The sequence below is a fragment of the Excalfactoria chinensis genome, chromosome 19 (assembly GCF_039878825.1).
Source record: "Excalfactoria chinensis isolate bCotChi1 chromosome 19, bCotChi1.hap2, whole genome shotgun sequence".
Lineage (NCBI taxonomy): Eukaryota > Metazoa > Chordata > Aves > Galliformes > Phasianidae > Excalfactoria > Excalfactoria chinensis.
In genome coordinates this window covers 4,709,024-4,727,340 of record NC_092843.1, presented here as the reverse complement: position 1 = coordinate 4,727,340, position 18,317 = coordinate 4,709,024, and the positions used below count along the sequence as shown (strand labels likewise).

The window sequence follows — 18,317 nt, the reverse complement described above, 5'->3', positions numbered from 1 at the left end:
CGATATAGGTGCTAATAGGGGATAACATCGAGCACCAGGTCAGGATCCCAGCTACCACAGTGGGGCAGCATCGAGCACCAGCACGGGTAGGAGTGAACGTGGACCCAATGATAGTTATGGAGCCAATATAAAGTGCTGCCTCTGGGCACGAGAATGGCACCGGGTTCATCGCACGCCAGCACTGCCGTGTGCCCCTCCGGGCCGAGGATGTGCCACCACCATCACCCCGTGCCCCTCACCTGCTCTCCTGGTGCTCCAATGGCCCCCACCATGACCCCAGCACCACAAACCATCACTAATTACCCAATTAACCGCCTCCATCCGCACCCGGCTGCTGTGGGGTCAGACATTCCCTGCACACCCCGCAGGGACATGGAGCCCCCCCGGCCCAGTCTGTGTGCAGGGGACACGAAGGAGCTCCTAATAAATACAAGAAGAGTTTATTGAAAAACAAAAAAATCAGGGAAGGGGCATCGGGGTAATAAATAACCAATATGTGCCGGGGGGGGAGGGGGGCACCAGCTTATAAAATATGGCTCTGGGCAGCGGGGACCCCCAGGTCCCCAAGAAGGCTGATGGTGGGGAGTGAGGAAATGGAGGGCACAGCCCCCTGCACCCCCCCGGGCACCTGAGAAGGGGGCAGTGGGGTCCCACACCCCCCAAGGAACACCACCGCTACCCCCACCGAGAGCCCCCACCCCCGGGGTTCAGCACCACGGACAGCACCGCGTCGTGTCCCCCCCAACCCATTATAGGGGGGACCGCATCGTGTCACCCCCCATTATAGGGGGGTTCAGTTGAGGATCTTTTGGGGGATCTCCACGGACGCCCTGATGAAGATGGCGTTGTCCCGCACGTAGTTTCTCTTCTTGATGTCCTCGTGGGAGATGAACTTGGGGTAACCAAAACCCAACGTGCTTTCATCCAGAGAACCCCGCGACGCTCCCGGCTTCTGGAAGTTCTTCCAGTTGGGGTCGGGATGGAAGGTCTCGGTGATGTGTTGGGGTTTGGAGAGTGACGGGTCGCTCTGATCCAGCAGCGAGAAGGTGACACGGTAGGAGAAAGGCCACTCCAAGAGGTTGTCGTATTCCCCCGGCAGCACGCGGATGTACACCGACAGGTGGCTGTTCTCCCCGCTCCCGTTGCCGTTGAGGAACGCCGAGACCTGCAGCTTGTAGCCGTACTTGTGGGTGTAGAAAGGAGGGCTGAAGAACTCGTAGTTGCTGCGGGTTTTGGCCTCCTGCAGCTTGCGGGTGTAGTCGGAGATCTTCCAGATGAGGGTCCCATCGCTGCTCACCGACAGCTCCTCCACGTCGCGACGCAGCTCCAGGATCTCTTGGCGCTGTCGGCTCACCAGCGCACACACCATGCCCAGGTGTGCCTTGGTGCTCTCCTCCAGGTGCCGGCCCATGGCCAGCTTGGGGCACTGTGGGCACAACGGGACCGTCAGCACAGGGACACACAGGGATGGTGGGGTGAGACACATGAGGATGGTGTCAGGGTGTTGGAGGGGATGGCGGAGGGGTGCCATAGGGATAAGGGATGGCACACAGACAGCAGGATGGAGCAGCAGAGTGGCAGGGACAGAGGACAGGATGGGGACAGGACAGGATGGAGACACCACGTGGCCACAGGGATGGGATGGAGCAGAGCAGAGCCACCACCAGCAATGGGATGCATAGCAGGGACGGGGCACATCAGGACACCAGGATGGTATGGAGACACGAGCACGGGGCTGGGAACGCTCACCCTGTGTTTGCATCCTGCCTCCTTGAAGGGACACAGCAGCATGGCAGTGCTGCAGCTCTCCTTCAGGTGCGTGGGCACGTCCTCCCGGGCGATGTTGGGTGTCCCACACTGGTTGGGGCAGGGCACAGGGTACCGGGGACACTGGTACTGGTGGTTCTGGGGACAGAAGCTGGGTGTTATTGGGGCTGAGAGGCGGCGGGGCACCCCAACCCTTATGGCCCCGTCTCACCTGGATGGTGTCGAAGACAAACTCCTTGGAGCAGTAGGTGCAGGGCTGGGTGCGCTTGGGGCACTCGGCCAGGCTGTGCTGGGACAGCAGGCGCCGCATCATGCGAGCCCCACACTTGTTCTCACAGTACACGCTTTCCTGGGGACATGTTCCCTGGTGGCCCTGTGGACAGAGGCACTATCAGTGCTGCCAGCTCCACTGCATCCCCACGGCGCCCTACAGCCCATCCACATCCTCCACGGCCCCTTTGCTATCCCCATACATCCCCCATACATCCCCATGGTCACACTGTCCCCTAGCGGCGCCCACCTCGAACGCCTCCCCGGTGAAGTCCCCGGCACAGAACTCGCACTGGACGCGGCGCTTGGGGCAGCCGTGCTGCAGGTGCTGGGGCAGATCGCGGCGGCTCAGTTTGGTGCTGCAGCGGTTGGGGCAGGGGATGACGTTGAAGCCGCAGGTGCCCAGGTGGGCCTGGGGGAAAAGGGTGCAGAGGGATGGTCAGGGCTGGGCTGTGGGGTGATGCGGGGTGATGCGGGGTGATGCAGGGTGCTCCTTTCCCCCTGTCCTACCTGCAGGTGCCGGATGAGCCCGGTCCAGCGGCAGCCCTCCTCGCTGTGGATGCAGCGGATGGCCAAGCTCAGCACTTGGGCTTCCAGCTCGGGGTCTGGGTAGATCTGTGTGTGTGTGGGGGGGGGGTTGCATCAAGCCATGGGCGCAGTGCCCAGGGCCAGAACCCCCCCCAGCCAGCACAGCAACAAGCGCCCTTTGTCGGGAGCGGGTTTCCGCTTCCCACTGCTGCGGCACAAAGGGCTGTTGATCCACAGCAGCGCCCGTGCCAGGCACCAGGGCTGGGCCGGACCCACATTGGGGATGGGGGGACGTTGGGCTCACCTTGGCGTAGTCCAGGGGCAGCTGATCCTCGGGGCACTTGAAGACGCCTTCGCTGCAGGAGAAAGAGAGAAGGGTGGGGATGAGGGGCTGACACATCCACAGAGCCCCCCCCTGGTGCACCAAATCCAGCCCTCGGGGAGCCCTAATCCTGGCGGCGGCCGCTCCATCTGTCAGGGCTGGGAAATGCCCCCGCCAGACACCCCCCCCTTGGGAGCGTGGCACCATCTGGAGCCCCTTCACACGGCCCGGGATGGGGCCGGAGGGGCTGCTCCGTGAGCTGGGGGCCAGCAGCTGGACGCCAGATGTGCAACACGGATGCACGGCCCCATAGGAAGCTGCTCACCAGGAAATGGCCCCGAAGAGGTGGGGTGGAGGGGGACGTGCACGGAGCGGGGTCAGCAGCACGTGGGGGGAACCCCAAGGGGATGAGTGCTAAAAGTCCTCAGTGGGGCACAGCTGGTGAACACTACCTGGTGTCACCGTGACCCACAGAGGGATGGTGTGGGGTGGGAAATGGGGACGGAGCTGAATGGGTGACCCGGCACAGCTGGCTGGGAGCCACTGCTATGGCACCTTTGGGTGCTGCCCGTGGGGGTGCACAGCTGGGACCCCGGCTCTGGTGGCTGGGCACGGAAATCATCCATCCCCCATAACAGACTCCATGTGCCCTTGGCACGAGTGGGGCCACCAAGTCACAGCAGTGACCAACCCCACGGTGCCACCCGGTACACAGCACCAGGACAGCCCCCCCCCAACCGTGCTGCCGGGGGTCCGACACAGCCCTGCCACGTGCCCCGTTGGGCCGGGGGGGCCACGATCCCAAACGGGCCGGGGGTCTGGGCGCAATCCCCGCGGCGGCAGCCCCATTGCTCACGCTCCATCGGGCAGGGAATGTGCTGAGGCAGCGCCGGGGGCACCGTCCTTCCCTCTGACCTTCACGTCGAGAAGGTTTCCCCCCCCCCCCCCCCCCCCCCAAACTCAACCCCCGAACCTTCCCCCAGCTGCCCCGTGGGGTCTCCCGCCGTCCGTCCCCGGCTCCCCACGGCCGCGGGTGGGATCGCGGCTCGGCTCAGCCCTGGCACCGGCCCCGGGAACGCCCGGTTTCGCAGAAACCAACGTGCCCCCCCCCGCCCCTCCCCGTGCAAAGGTCGTCGGTGCGGGGCGAGGCTGAACCGGAGGCGGCGGAACGCGGGGAAGGGGCCGCCCCGCGCGTGGATCCCCCCGCATACAGCCCTACGGTCCGGGGGGTGCGGGATGGGGGGGCCCCACCGCTTCCTTCCTGCGTGGCCCCGGCAGGAAGACGCCGGGCTCGGCCTCCTCCTCCTCCTCCTCCTCCTTGTCCTCCGAGCCCGAAGGAGGCTGTCACGAGTGGGGGGCACCCACGAGTCCCCCCCCACCCCCCGGTCCCCTTCCAACCCCGCACCCCGGCAGCACCCAGCGCGTTCCCCGCATTAGTCGGGACGGCTTCAGAGCTGGGATGGGGGGGACAGAGGAGCTCACCTGAGGAACTCCTGCAGGCAGGTGTCACAGAAGCGGTGTCCGCAGGTGGAGACCCGCACCGGTTCCCGCATGGGCTTCCCGCACAGCGGGCACAGCACCCTCCGCCGCGGCCTCTCCAGCAGTTTGTAGTCGTAGCCCGGCATCTCGCACCGCTCCCGGCCCCGCGCCGCTCACCGCTCCGCTGATCGGAACCGACTCCGCCCCGGGGCGGCGACAACCGCAACGAAACCGCCCCGAGTCCCGCAAGGCGGGCGGGGAGAGAACGGGGGGTCGGGGGGCACCGCGTGGGGCTGCACTGATAGGAGATAGGGGAGGTTAGATGGGATGTGGGGGTGAGCGGGGTGGGAACGTATGGGATAGAGTGGGACGGGATGGGGCAGGAGGGGATGGGGTTGTGTAGGATGGAGTGGGACGGGATGGGGTCGGTACAGGATGGAGTGGGATGGGGTGAGGTGCTGTAGGATAGAGAGGGATGGGGTCGTATAGGATGAGATGAGCCGGAGCAGCTCCGGCAAAGCAGAATGGGGTGAGGTGGGGTGGGATGCGGAATAAAGGCAGGTCCTTCCCAGCCCCCTGCGCGGCCCCTCGGAGCTGAGCAGCATATGGGAGCGTTCCCCCCTTCTCCCCAGAGACGAGCAGCACCAGCTGACGGGCTGCCAACACGCCTCCAGCCCTCGGCAGCCCCGCACGGGCAGCAGCAGCGGGGCCACAACGTGCTGCCACATCTCCATTCACACGTGGAGGAGGAGGAGAGGGGCTGCAGGGGGCGGCTCAGCCTCTCCTTGTCACTCACCGGAGCTCACAGTAAAACCCCCATAGCAGCACAACCTGCCTTTTGTCCCAGCCGGGTTTGCCCAAAGCAAGACTCGGAACCACGCTCTATTCGAGGCTGGGAGGTTCTGCTCCCCCCCTTTGCCAGGCTTTATAAGTTCCATCTCTTTGATGTTTGAATGGATCCCCCCCTTTTTTTCCTTAACCTCGTTTCAAGAGCACCTCAGCCTCATTAGCTCGGAGCTGACAAAGCCATCTGAAGGCTCAGGGGCTGCCAGCAGGACGGCACGGAGGTGTCAGACCCTCAAACAAAGACACCTCCCCCCCCTTCATTTCCCCCTCTCTCTAATGAACCCCCTCCTCTCACTCACCGCGACGTTTGGCTCTCACTGTGGTGTCACTTTGGTGTCACTTTGGTGTCACTTTGGTGTCACTTTGGTGTCACTCCGCCTCCGGGCAGAGCCCTGGTCTTTGTAGTACCAATATGTTGCTTTATCCCCCGTGACGGCTCCGGCCCCCAAAACCAGCCGGGTTTCCTCCAGCAGCGTCTGTCCGTCCGTCCGTCCGCCTGGGTTAGCAGGAATGAAGAGGATGAAAAAGCAACGTTTGCAAAGCTGAGGTGGAAAGGAGAGAGCTGGGCTCCGTGCTTTGGGACCCTTGTTGCTGCATCGGGGGGGGGATGGACAGACAGAAGCCGCCCGTATGTGAAGCCTCGTGGGAACGGGGCTGGGAGCGAGAGGGGGCTGCGAGAAGCAAATGCGAGCAGCTCAGGGAGCTGCAGGACGTTCGGGGCTGTTTCCTGCCTCCAGCAACGGCCCGAGGTCAGCGGGATGGCTGCTCATCTTAGCAGGCACGGGAACCAACAGCCCCAACCGCCGACCTCTCCCCGCAGCAAGAAAACAAGGCCAAGAAGGGAACAAACCCCGATTTGACCAGGAGCTGCAGCAGTAAGGAAACAAAGCAGCAGACGGGAGGAATGCAACCGGCCTATTTGCAACCGGCCCATTTGCTGGGGCTGCTCGCTGCCTGCGGCACACGGACGTGCTTCGGCTTGTCGTTTCAGGAGCTATTGTTGCTCGGGGGCCGGGGGGGCCTCTTTGTTTCCTTTCGCCTTTCGCCAGGCTCGGTCACAGCCCGCTATTAAATTATTCAAATCATTTCGCCGGGTTTTGCAGCTGAACTGAAATTCCCCGGAGCTGCAGCAAAGCCCCAACCCAGCACAAAGCAGGAGGGATTCTGCCCCCCCCCCCTTCCTATGGGGGTGTAAAAGGTCCCAGTAGCTGAGCTGGTGCCACCCTGCAGCCCAAGCCATAAAACAAGCCCTGATTGTCAGCACGGTGGTGGGGACTCAGCCCCACTTTGGTAGCCCCGGGGTAGTGGCACATTGATGCCACCATTGACAAGGCAGAAGGTGGCAGGGATTTCTGTGCCAGCCACCTGCCAGCCCTGGAGAGGAGCTGGCTCTTATTGGGGTGTATTTGCATGTGGCTTAAGGAGCCACAGGAGAGGCTGAACGGAGTTGGTGGTGCCCACAGCTCAGCATGGGGACAAAAGCTGATGGCCCAGAGGGGCTCTGAGGGGATCTCAGCCAGCCCTGCAGTTCTCCTGGTCAGAGTGGAAGCAGGGAATGCTTTTTCCCCTCCACCAGCATAAGCTGGAGCACAAAGTGAGTGCCAAAGGACTGGCAGAGCCTTTGAACACACACGTCAGCTTCCTGGGATAGCAGGGTGTAACCACCTGAAAAGGCAGCTCCACCAGAAACAAAGAGGCAGGGAAAAACCCATTCACCCACCCAGGCAGGAGCCAAAGAGGGAGGCCATGTCTGCGGCCAGGGCTGCATACGCCTTTCCCGGCTGGACAGGACCTGCTCTATTCCCAGCCGGAGCCTGGGAGGCAAAAAGAACAGGAGAGCTACTGAGATTCATTACCTTCCACATGACAGAGGGATCAGTCGGCTCCTAGCAGAGCCCGGCAAGGTTTTCTTCCTCATTGAAGACAGGAAAGGATCACAAAAATAATTAGAGAGATTCCATCTCAGCCCGCTTATGAAAGCACTGACTTTATACACAACGGATTGGCAACAGCACAAAGATGGATGTGAAAGGCAATGTCGGATCAGAGACTGAAACTCATCAGAAAATGGCCCAGGGCAGATGTAAGTTAAAAAAAGGAGGAGGGGGGGGGAATAAAAGCAAGAAAGGAAACGACCCTCCTGGAGATGAAAAAAGGCAACTCCTGTCTGTGGCACGGCGATACGCCCCCCCCTGCCTGCAGAAAGGATCCCTGGTGGAAACTCATCATCTCCCTGTAGAGATCTGGGTTCAAAAACTTCAATTAGAGACAATCGCTCGTTGTGTTTTGCTGCCTGCCTTGCAATGCTCGGCCCGGAGCCAGGCAGCAGCAGCAGGATTTAGGGGCCTGAGGACAAACATCAGCTGGAAGATGCTCAGCTGGGCTCCTGGGGCTGTGGGAGGCTGTAATTGGAGAGCTCCAGGCAGCGCTTTGGGAGCAGCCGTGCTGCACGAGTGAGATGCTGCTCGCCTTGTGTTAGGCCAGCCGTGCAGGGCAGGACCCTCAGATGGGTGATGAACAGCTCAACAAATGGGCAAAAGGCTTGAAGGGGGGGGATGGGAAAGGACGGGCTTGTCTAATTAGAAAAGAGGTTTGCACTTAGTCACCCAGCACAGCGCCTGGGGCTGTAACTCCAGACACTGCTGTGCAAAGGCTGACAGCTCTCTCAGACACCGAGCTGTCAAGCCTGGGCTTTGTAACCAGAGCTTCCACGGGGAAAAAACAACCTCTGTGCTCATCAGCAGCGGCAGAGGAGAGCCCTTCGACACCCAAACACGCTTCCAACAACGAGACCCACCGAACGCAGCACAGCAGTCCTCAGGCACTTCAGGGCCACAGCGAAGCTCTCTGACCCACAAGAGCAGCTCTGGTTCTGGGGAAACCATCGTTATGAGCTCCCTGTTGTGCAGCAGAATGTGGGGAGTGGGTCCAGCAAGAGGACAGGCATGGCAGGAGGAGCCTGCAGCTGCATGGCGAGGCTGGATGCCATCCCTCTCACTGGGATGGTGACTCTTCCACGGCAGCTGAAACACAGAAGAACAGATGAGCAAATGTTGCCCCTGTGGTGGCATAAAACACACAGAGCACGAGCAGGAGGAAATCAAATATCTTGGGGTTTGCACCATCCTTCTCCAGCTTCTCCCAGCTGTTCCAGGCCTGTGTTTGCAGTGGGGTTGAGCAAAGGGTGCAGCAGTGGCCTCACGATAAAGTGGGCACCAGTCCGAGCCAGTCACAAACTGTGCTGGCTGCATGGGAGGAAAGCGTTGTGCAGCCCCAAAGGTGGAGTGCAGCTCCCAGTGCCAGCACTCCCTCCCAGCTCCTGGTCGGTCCTAAAAGTGGCAGTAATACCAAACATGTCACCAGCTTGTTGCTCTCTCTCCTGAGAGGTTTCCAGGCAGACTGAGCTGCATAGAAGCCCAAAGTGTGAACTTGGAGCCTTGCTCCTGCAGGGCTGCAGGTGGGAGCCCACAGCCCAGCTGCAGAGCAGCTCCAGCAGCAGAAGGGGACTGCAGCTTGCAGCCTTCCTGCAGAAACAAAACACTTTTGCTCCCACAACAAACACCCTGCCCCAAGACTCAGCCTTTCCCTGTCCCCTCCATGGCAGCACACATCACGTGAGAGCTCAGCAGGGCCAATTTCACTCTGCTGGGGCAGTCAGCTGGGCCTCCTCCCCTGCAGGGCGTAATTAACCTCCTTGAAGTGGGCTGGGACTGGAATCCCTCAGCCCAGTGCAGAGGCCATAATCAGACCAACAGAGGAAGAAAGGCCCCTCCAGCAGTCTGGGCCAGACTCCCATCTTACGCCCAGGCAACGGAAGGGCAGGTCACGCCATGGGCACGTTTTAACCATGCAAAGATGCTACTTTTGGCCCGAGCAGAGAGGAACCACAAAACCATGGCTATCTTTTCCAAACCACAATGGAGAGCCAGCAGCCAAAATGACGCCTCAAATCTCAGCTTCTATTTCAGCAGCAGCAATTAGAGAGCTGCTCTTTTTGGCTACTCACTGGACCGCCAGCATCTCAGCTCCCCACCAGCTGCAGCCTGGCCAGCCCCCCCTTTCTGGGAGCATGAGAGTCTGCCTGTCTGCTCCCCCAGTGCAGTGGAAGAGGCAGTGTCACAGCCCTGTATAGCAGGAAGGGAATGTCTATGTGGTTCAAGTTATTTCTGCTCATCTACAGCTCTAGATGGACTAGAATAATACACAGTTTATGTGCCAGGGTTACTCGGTGCAGCATCACCAGGCATTGTGTCTGGCTGGAACCTCACAGCCAGACACCTCACTTGCTCAGTAGCAAAGCCCCTACTCACGTTTTACAGCCAGCAGTGTGTTCCCATGGCAGCAGGCTACAGAGGTCACCACGTATGGATGTGTCTCCTCCAGCTGCACAGGCTTTGGCGTTCCCGTTTCCTCATCCTTCCTGCCCAAGCGTCCCCTGGCTCCTTTCCCCCAGGTACACACCTCGCCATCTGCAGAGGGACACAGCTTGCTGCACACAAAGCTCCTGCTGTCCTCACCAGGACATGCAAGCTTCAGCCTCACCTGCTCCAATAGCTACAGTGAAGGCATCCCCACAAGCCACCACAGTGACCTTCATGGCCCGGAGCCCCACAACCAGGTGGGGCACACGACTGTTGCGGCAGGAGTTGGTGCCCAGCTGCCCGTGTTGGTTGCTCCCAAAGGTGTAACACTGGCCAGAAGCTGATGAGAGATGAGAGAAAACAACCGTATGTCACCCAAGGATGCACAGAAACGCCTTTGCTCTCTATCATGCTGAGCTCCAAGACTGGGAGCAGGGCGCACTGAGCCTCTCTTAAGCCTCTACCTAAGGGAAAGGGAAGCAGGAGGAGGATGGAGAAAATGCAGCCCCCTCTCAGGGATCTGGACACACACCTGTGACTGCAGCAGAGTGTGCTGTACCGATGTCAGCGCACACAACTGGCTCTTGGTTCAAGGGGGCTGACTGGGCACATGTGAACACAGCAGCCTCTTCTACCTGCTCCTCTGGGGAAGGTTCCTCTGCTGAGCTGATCCGATCTAGGCCCAGCTTGTTGCACCTGCAAAGACAAAAGCATTGCTCGGAGCTGGTTGAATCCAGCATCAAATCCTGCCCTAGCTTAACTACACCCCCAGCAACGAGCAGGATCTCACAAAGATGTAGGCAGGCTCTGAGCTCTCACAGCCCCTCATTTCCCTTACCTGTTACTCCCACAAGCAAGAATCTGGTTCTTCACTGTGAGGAGCATGGAGGAATCGATGCCGCAGATGACCCTCTGAGCCTCGTGCTCTGGTGGGACTGCGACCTGCTGGGGGCAGTTATGGCACTCCAGGGTACCCAGCCCAAGCCGACCTGGCAGGAGAAACACAAAGCTGCCTCCAACAACTCATTTTGGGACCTGCCACCATGAAAGGCAGCAAAACCCAAAGTGCAGGGACCTGATCTGCAGCGGTGTGGCAGCATCTTGCCCACACCCACCGAGCCTGGCATAACTGGAGCAGACTGCAGGCAAGTAGGGCCAGTGAGGGGCATGGAAACAGGCAACGGAAAGCATTTCAGCCTCGTTCTGCTAAGCAGACATCTCTTACCATTATCCCCCCTGCCCCAGGCAAACACCTCCCGTTCATTGGAAACTGCCAGGACGTGAGACGCACCGCAGGCCACCTGCACCATCTCATAGCCCAGCAGGGCCTCCACGATCTTGGGCTGGCAGGGGAAGAGCAGCAGCCGTTAGCCGAGACCTCCCAGCCAGCCCGGCTGCTCCCATCCCTCCCACTCTGCCCCCCCAGCACAGCACAGCACTGGCAGCATCCCAGTTTTCATCCAACACAAACACCAGAGAATTTTCTGTTCTGAACAGCCTTCAAAGGGTTTTTCTGTTGGTTTTTTTTTAAGAGTCTACGTGCACGCAGCACAAAAGATAATGCAAACATCTCTGGGGTGGGAGAAAGCAGCCAGCACGATGGTTTAGAGAGCCGAAGGGTTGGGATTTGCCCCCCTGCCCATGTGGGGAGTGCCAGGGGCGGTTAAGGCACGCTCTGAGCAGGCAGGGGCTTGGTGCAGGATGCATTTGGCTCCTCTCATGCAGAGGAGCTGTGAGCCACCGGCTACATATTTGTTAGGGTGTGGAGAGACCAGGATCTCCACGCTGCGCCCAGCCCCTGCTGTGACCTGCTGTTAAATCTGACACCTCGCCACATCCAGCCTCAATCTCATTATCTTCTTCAAGTGAAAAAAGCACCGTTTGCTGGGATTTGGCCGCAGCTCCCAGTTGGTGTCCCCCAGCAATAAACACCGAGCTGCTCTGCACAGAGCAGGCACAAACGAGCCACCTGACCATAGAAACAAATGGCACCAGTCCCTGGGCTCGGCTGGTGGCCATTGGCTGCTGTCACATCCGAGGGCAGGAGAGGGAAGAAGCTGGAAAGGAGCAACGGGCTCCCAGCCCCGCTGCTCGGAGCCAATCGGAAGCACACAGCTCTTCTTTAAATACTGGCTCTTTTGAAAAATAACTTTTCTCAGTGAACCCCGGCAGCTGCAGGCCAAGAGTGAAGCAGGCAGGTGTGTGATTGGAGGCAGGCTCCAAGCTGGGAGCCTGCCAACAGCAACCACAAGGCAGCTCTTGACTTCCCCCACACTCAAAGGGATCATTGTGTAAGGGGGGAGAGAGAAACAGAGAGGCAGGTTGGGCCTTTTAAAACCCGCAGTGATAGGGAGAGGAGGGGGAGGGGGTCGGATGCCAGAGCATGCTTGGGATGCACACCCCTGGAGCTGGGATGAGCTGCCTCACGTGGCAGATAAAGCACGATCCATCCTCTAACCGTGGGGGAGCAGCATGCCCAGCACCCTCACAACAAACCTGGCTCACATCCGTGAAGTTCCCGTGCCCTAAACAGCCGTTACTGCCGCTGCCGAAAGTCATGATTATCCCCCTGTCTGCAAAGGCAGAAAGAAATTGTGTTAGTGCCACACGTGACGCCCTGCAAGGCACACACACAGCCCACAGGGCTGGCCATGGGTCTCAGGACAGGCTCTGCCTAGACACACTGTGACTCAGAACTTGCTGGGGGGCCCCCCAAGGCCTTCAGCAAACTTCCAGAGACCAGCAGCCTTGATGCACCACAACGCCTCGCCAAACAAACATCAGATGATAATAGGAAAGTGCTGTGATAACATTATGGCAGCTGTGTATGCAGGAGCTGCTAACTCCACAGTCTGTCAAGGTGCTGAATACACAGGGTGCACAGCAAGCAGTGGCAGGAAACACCATGCAAAGGAAGGACAAACACACACCTCTGAAGTTTGCCATCTGCATATCTGTCATTTACTGCCCTGACCTCCAGCAGAAGGGCAAACAAGGCTCCCAAAGCACCACTGGAAGGACTTTGCTCCCCACACACAGCCCTGGGGTGCTGTACGTGCTCTGCTCCCTGCCAGCATATCTTCAGGCTCACTCTCCAAGGGCTTCAGACCCTGCCTTCCTGCAGCACAGGACAACCAGCCCCGCAGGAGCTCATAGGTGCCCATTCATGCTGCCTTCTTGCTGCAGTGCCAGTCACCATTAATCACTGCTAGTGTCACACTCACACAGTATGTGACAGAGAAAGGCTGAGCCTCCCAAGCATTCCTTGCACTGCAGGCTCCACTGTGCAAGCCAGTTCTGGCTTCAAGTGACACCGCTGCTAGCAGGACAAGAAACAGAAGGTGTCTGTTGCCTTCCCCACACCAGACTGACCTTTGTGACCCAGCTGACCAGCACGGCATCATGCCTGCAGGCCACAGAGGTCCTCACTCAGCCCAGCGCATCTCCTGTGTTCCTCTCTGAGCAGATATCCCAGGCTGTCACACTGTATTTGCAAACCACTTCCACAGCTTCTCCAGGTGAAAGCCCAAGGCAGCAGCTCACCTGTGAGGCAGGCAGTGAAGAGATCCCCGCAGGACACGTGTTTGATGGTCACACCAGACTGGCCCTCCAGAAAGCGGGACACAAACTGAGGTTGCAGCTGCTCGGTGGCTCCTGGCAGAGAAGGGCCCCCTGCAGTGCCTATCGGGGGAGCCTGGAGGAGAGAAACCACACCAACTCCTGTGCCTCTGTGCAGCAAGGGCTGCTATGAGAACCAAGATAAACCCCACAGCTGCCTGTCGCATGTTCCCCATTACTCACCTCCCACATGATGAGCCGCCCTGATTTGGTGACCCCGGCCTTCTGTGTCCTTCCAGCAGACACCTGCACCACTTCAGTGTTCAGCATGGGCAGGCGGTGCGGGGTGGTGATCCCGCTGCCCCAGGTGTAGATGGACGACAGGGGAGGAGGGATGCCTGTCCTGGCTGAGCCACCTCGAACACCTGTGGGTCAAACAGAAATCAGAGTGGATTCCTGACTTTCCTCCCACAGAAAGATAAAGCCACCAGCCAACTGGGTGCCAGCACAGCTGCCGGGCTGCCAGCAGGGCCAGGCCAGCTCAGAGCATCAGTCCAAGGCTGGCACAGGGCTGCTGGGGAGCTCACTGCCAGGGCTGAGGAAACACATGGGAACAGCTCCTTGTATTTTATCCCAGAAGTGAGGGGAGCAGCAGTACAACAGCTCTAACTAATTGTTAACCAGTGCCAGCTGCACTGCCCTGCACAGAGATGTTCTCCCTTTGCAACCCCCTTAACTGGTTCCCAGCCTTTACAGTAGAAATTGCAGAAACTTGATTCAAAGGGTCAAAACCTCAAAGAGGCAGCTGGAAAGACAGACTGCTGCTTGGGCCCCGGATCTGAGGTCCCTGTGGGTTCCTCCAGTGCTCACAGAAGGCAATATTTATCAGCTTGTTCTCTCCAAATGCCTCTCTGACTCCCTGACACCCAAGGGAGAGGGTCCTTCTGAATGGGAGCTGTGTTGAAGGCCCTGTGCCAGCACTCACCCCTGGGTCTGGCACTGCTCACTCGTCCCCCCGTCCGGCTGTGTGTCACTGTCTGCACCGGAGCCAAAGGCTTTTCAGGCCTGCCAAGTTAAAATCCAGACCTTACTGTCAGCTCAGCCCAGAGGTCCTGCAGAGCCCTGTATCATGGAACCAGGCAGAGCTACAGCATAAGCCACAGCTGACTTAGTTCACAGAACTGCCTTTGGCAGGTGCTTTAAACCACCTGAAAAAGGGAAGTTGGTGTCAGTTTTCTTCCCCATGAGCTCACAACTCTTCATTTGCAGTTACTGCTGCCCACACCTGCTGCAGCCACAAGCCACAGGGCCAGGCTTGGCTTGCAGCAGCTGCACATTTGGTAACACAGCACGGGGTCAATACTCTCTTTGGAGTTTATAACATAGACAGTGAGCTGGTCTGACGTGTTGCGAGCCGTGTCAGTTCCTCCCAAGGGAGACAAGTGTGGCAGTATTACTTGCCTTCTCATTTTAACACTTCCTACATCAGTGTAGAGGTTCAGAAGGGGGCGAATGCAGATGGACTGGGCCATAATCTCATTCAGCTGAGGCCGCTTGGAAGGATCCAGGTTCAGCATGCTAAGGATGAGCTGGCGCAGGTCAGGGCTGTATCTATCTGATATTGGGGCAAATGTCCCGCTCATGATCTTCAATACTAAGGCAGGCAGATTCTGAACAGAAAACAAAAGAGAGATATACGGTAGCTGGGAAATCAGAAACAAGGCTAATGAGCAAGATGTCTTCAGCACTGCCCTCTGCCTTCACACCTTCAGGCTCAAAGAGAAGAGTGATGCAAACATGTATTTTCTCCTCTGAAAGAGACCGTGGTTCTCTGTATTACATGTAAACTCTGTCTCGTCTTACCGCAGCTTCGAAAGCCCTCTTGAGGCTGGTAAGTTCATAGAGCACACAGCCCAAAGCCCAGATATCACTCTTCTGGTTGTAAGGCTTCCCTTCACAGAGCTCTGGGGAGATGTAGCATGGAGTTCCCACAACCTAGATGAGATAGACAAATCTAGAATGAAGCCGTGAAAGGTAAGAAGGGGGCTCAGTTTACAGCCCAGAGCACTACCAACCAAAGCTTAGAGGAGCTGCATGTTTGTTTGGCTGACAGTCTCAATGAAAACCATGAGGGATCTGCCTTTCTGGAGGCCTCAGGAACAAAGCAGCACCGTGTTACACAGATGTAGCCTACTGTGAGTATGCCACCTCCAACCTTGCTGCCCACAGCAGCTTTCCAGAGACTCTCACGGAGCCAAGACCAATGTTTCCAGCCTGCTGCCATGGCAGTAAGTAGCTCCCCTGCAAAGCTGGGCCACCCACCGTGTAGGCTTTACTCTTGCTGCTCAAGATTTTGGAAATGCCAAAGTCTCCAATCTTGACAATCATGCGATGCTTGTCCAAGAGGATGTTCTGAGTCTTCAGGTCACGGTGCAGGATCTGCTTGGTATGCACGTGGTGAAGAGCCAGGAGGATCTGCACGAAGAAATGTAGGATGGTGTCCTCATCCAACAAGGAGTTACAGCGTTTATGAATAAACTCCGCCAGCGTGCCCCCTGCAAAGAACAACAAAGGGATATCAGCAAGGGTGGCTGCACAGGGCAGCACAATCTCAGCCTCAAAATCAAGGGATTTAGATGCAGCATCTTAACAAGGCAAGAGCGTGTCGTGGTGGGACACAAAGCATGTCCTCCAGTGCTCCTGGGACTGTGCAGAGAACAATGGCAGCACAGTTGGTGGGATGAAGACACAGTGAGAGAGAAGTTGCTGCTGACATATTGTCAAAGGCAGCAGGAAAAAGGAAGGCTAAAATTACAGCTCCTGGAGCCCTGTCAGGACACAAAGGTTGATGGCAGAACAAGATAAGCCTGTTCTGCAGAAGAGAATTCTTGCAGTCCAAGAGGCCACGTGGCAATGAGAGGCCCCTGTCAAGAAGGGTAGGTCTAGATACAGGCCTACTGTGAAACTTTTAACAAACCCTCATGCAAATGTTGAGTTAATCTTAAACTCCATAGCAAACCTCATCAGAAATCGCACCTTCCCACGCATGGCTGTGGGACTGACAGCGTGGCCAAGGAGTTGACAAGCAAGTGAAACCTAAAGCAAGGGTGGATGGTAGCAGGTGTGTCAGAAATCTGTTCGTTTCTGTTAGGTGTAGGCACAAGGCATAAAAACACAGACTGGCTGAGATTGGTGGGGCTCCTTGGAGATCACCAGATCCATCTTCCCGCTCAAGCAGGGCCACCTAAAACAACCACCCAGATGTCTCTGAGTATCTCCAGGGAAAGAGACTCCATCACATCTCTGGGTTACCCAATGCTCAGCCATTTGGTTCATGACCAACTTGGTGCCCACCAGAAGCTTTTCTGCAAACAAAATATAATGGCCACATCTTCTCAAGAAAGCCTTATTTTGAATCTCTGAGCACCCAGAGCACGACATGGAGCTACAGCAGCCTGATGCATGAAGAGATGAATGCCTGGCATCGCCTGGACCTGCTGAGGAACCATTGCCAGGCACGAGGGGTGCACGGTGCCCACCTGGAGCGTACTCCATGGCAATCATGAGAGCCTTGTCCTCCAGGAAGTTCTCGTAGTACTCGATGACGTTGGGGTGGCTGAGCAGTTTGAGGACCTGGCACTCGTTCTGCGCCGCCAGCCGCTCATCTTTGCTCATCTGCTCCACGGGGATCTGCTTCAGGATCACCAGCTTCTGGTCGGCCTTGCGCAGACACAGGTGCACGATGCTGCAGGGAAAGGGCCTCAGTAGGGGGGGGACGGGGCCTGGCCACCACCCCTGGGTGACGCATAGCCCCCCCATCTCATTGTGTCACCATGGTAACAGAGCCTGTTACCATCCCAGGCTGAGGGTATCACGCACCCCCCTCCCGTCACCATGGCAACAGCCGAGGCCAGGCCCCCACCCCAGGGTGCCACACGGCGGCTGACCCTCGCGTCGCCACGGCAACAAGGCCCAGGCACCCCGTCGCCATGGTAACAGGGCCTGCGCCTCTCACCCCGGGGTGCCCCAGGCCCGGCGCTGCTCCCACCCCCAACGGAGTAACAAGGCCCGCTGCTCTCTGGGGCCGCCCTCACCCGAAGGCTCCTCTCCCCACAACCCGGATCCGCTCGTATTTCTCCATCGCTCCCCCAGCTAGGCCTAGGCTCCTCCCGTCCCCATGGAGACACTTCCGGGTTCCTCTACGGTGGCCGCGAGTGGACAAAACACCTCACCCCGCGTACTGCTGAATGGTTCGCGGGGCCTGCGAGGGCCGCGGCCGCAATTCAGCCCCACCTCAAAGGCGAGGGGAGTGAATCTGTGACCCGCAGCCTTGCGACGAGCGAGTGGCGGCGGCCACCGCCAGCCCGGAGCTGGGAGAGGAGCCCCATGACTACGTGCGGCCAGCAGAGGGATGCCCAGCAGAGGGATGCTCTGGGTTCAGCGCTTTGGCTGCGAGCAGCAGCCAGGCCCAACCCACGGCTCCGTTCCCAGCTTCTCCCCACATTCCTGGGATGACTGCGGACAATGGGAGGCGGCTGCTGCCCTGGGGGCCTCCCCGAGGCCGAGACCCCGCGGCGGGGTCAGCCGTGAACGGGAGGGGTTGGGCGGAGCGCTCTCAGCAACGCACCCAGAGTGGGGCAGCCATAGGGCAGCCATAGGGCCAGGCACGGGGGGCGGCTGCTCCAGGGACGGGGACGGTATTGCCAGCCCCGTGCCGTGCCACGGAGCCGTGCTGCCACCTAGCGACACCGGGCTGTGCCGGAGCGGGCCGTCAGTTGGCGCTCGGGGCACGCGCACCGCGCTCGGGACACGAGCGAAGCCCCACGGCAGCTGCACGTTGCACGCCCGCGGGCAGCACCCCGGTGTGACACGTGGTGTGCGCGTGTGCAATGCTCGGTGTGCAATGCTCGGTGTAACGCACACCGCTGACCACGCCGCGCCGCTCCACGCACACACGAGCAACATCCAGCACGCGCTCCAACCCCACGTGCAACGCGCCGTTTGCACACGCGCCCCGCACAGACGCCTCAATCACCTCCAGCTCGCACGTGAGCACCGCTCAGCACGCACGCATAACGCTCAGACCCCTCCGTGCTCCCCCCGCCTTGCACACGCGTGTGCAACACACCCGCGCGCCATCCCCACGCGCACGCGCAGAACTGCCGATGGGCGTGTCTATAGCCGAA

General features: G+C 59.0%; 2 protein-coding genes across 5 annotated transcripts; both read right to left on the bottom strand.

Moving 5' to 3' along the window:
* Positions 1–424: 424 nt before the first annotated feature.
* Positions 425–6,571, bottom strand: TRAF4 (TNF receptor associated factor 4). Of its 2 annotated transcripts, none has more exons than XM_072353721.1 (8): positions 5,512–6,571; positions 4,370–4,664; positions 2,870–2,921; positions 2,548–2,652; positions 2,288–2,449; positions 1,979–2,140; positions 1,750–1,905; positions 425–1,426 (listed from the first exon to the last, which is right to left on the bottom strand). In XM_072353721.1, the coding sequence occupies exons 2-8, from the start codon at positions 4,510–4,512 to the stop codon at positions 794–796; spliced, it is 1,413 nt and encodes a 470-aa protein (XP_072209822.1). In that variant the 5' UTR covers positions 4,513–4,664; positions 5,512–6,571; the 3' UTR covers positions 425–793. The 2 variants fall into 2 exon arrangements, with proteins under 2 accessions (XP_072209822.1, XP_072209823.1); XM_072353722.1 differs by having other exon boundaries at positions 4,370–4,659.
* A 44-nt stretch (positions 6,572–6,615) lies between these two features.
* NEK8 (NIMA related kinase 8) lies at positions 6,616–18,211 on the bottom strand. Of its 3 annotated transcripts, none has more exons than XM_072353713.1 (15): positions 18,167–18,211; positions 16,671–16,876; positions 15,454–15,686; positions 14,995–15,126; positions 14,593–14,801; positions 14,117–14,196; positions 13,375–13,556; positions 13,117–13,267; positions 12,070–12,146; positions 10,799–10,916; positions 10,412–10,562; positions 10,106–10,269; positions 9,755–9,913; positions 9,523–9,681; positions 6,616–8,235 (listed from the first exon to the last, which is right to left on the bottom strand). In XM_072353713.1, the coding sequence occupies exons 2-15, from the start codon at positions 16,804–16,806 to the stop codon at positions 8,207–8,209; spliced, it is 1,980 nt and encodes a 659-aa protein (XP_072209814.1). In that variant the 5' UTR covers positions 16,807–16,876; positions 18,167–18,211; the 3' UTR covers positions 6,616–8,206. The 3 variants fall into 3 exon arrangements, with proteins under 3 accessions (XP_072209814.1, XP_072209813.1, XP_072209812.1); XM_072353712.1 differs by lacking the exon at positions 18,167–18,211 and adding an exon at positions 17,147–17,206; XM_072353711.1 differs by lacking the exon at positions 18,167–18,211 and adding an exon at positions 17,226–17,302 and having other exon boundaries at positions 6,617–8,235.
* Positions 18,212–18,317: the final 106 nt, after the last annotated feature.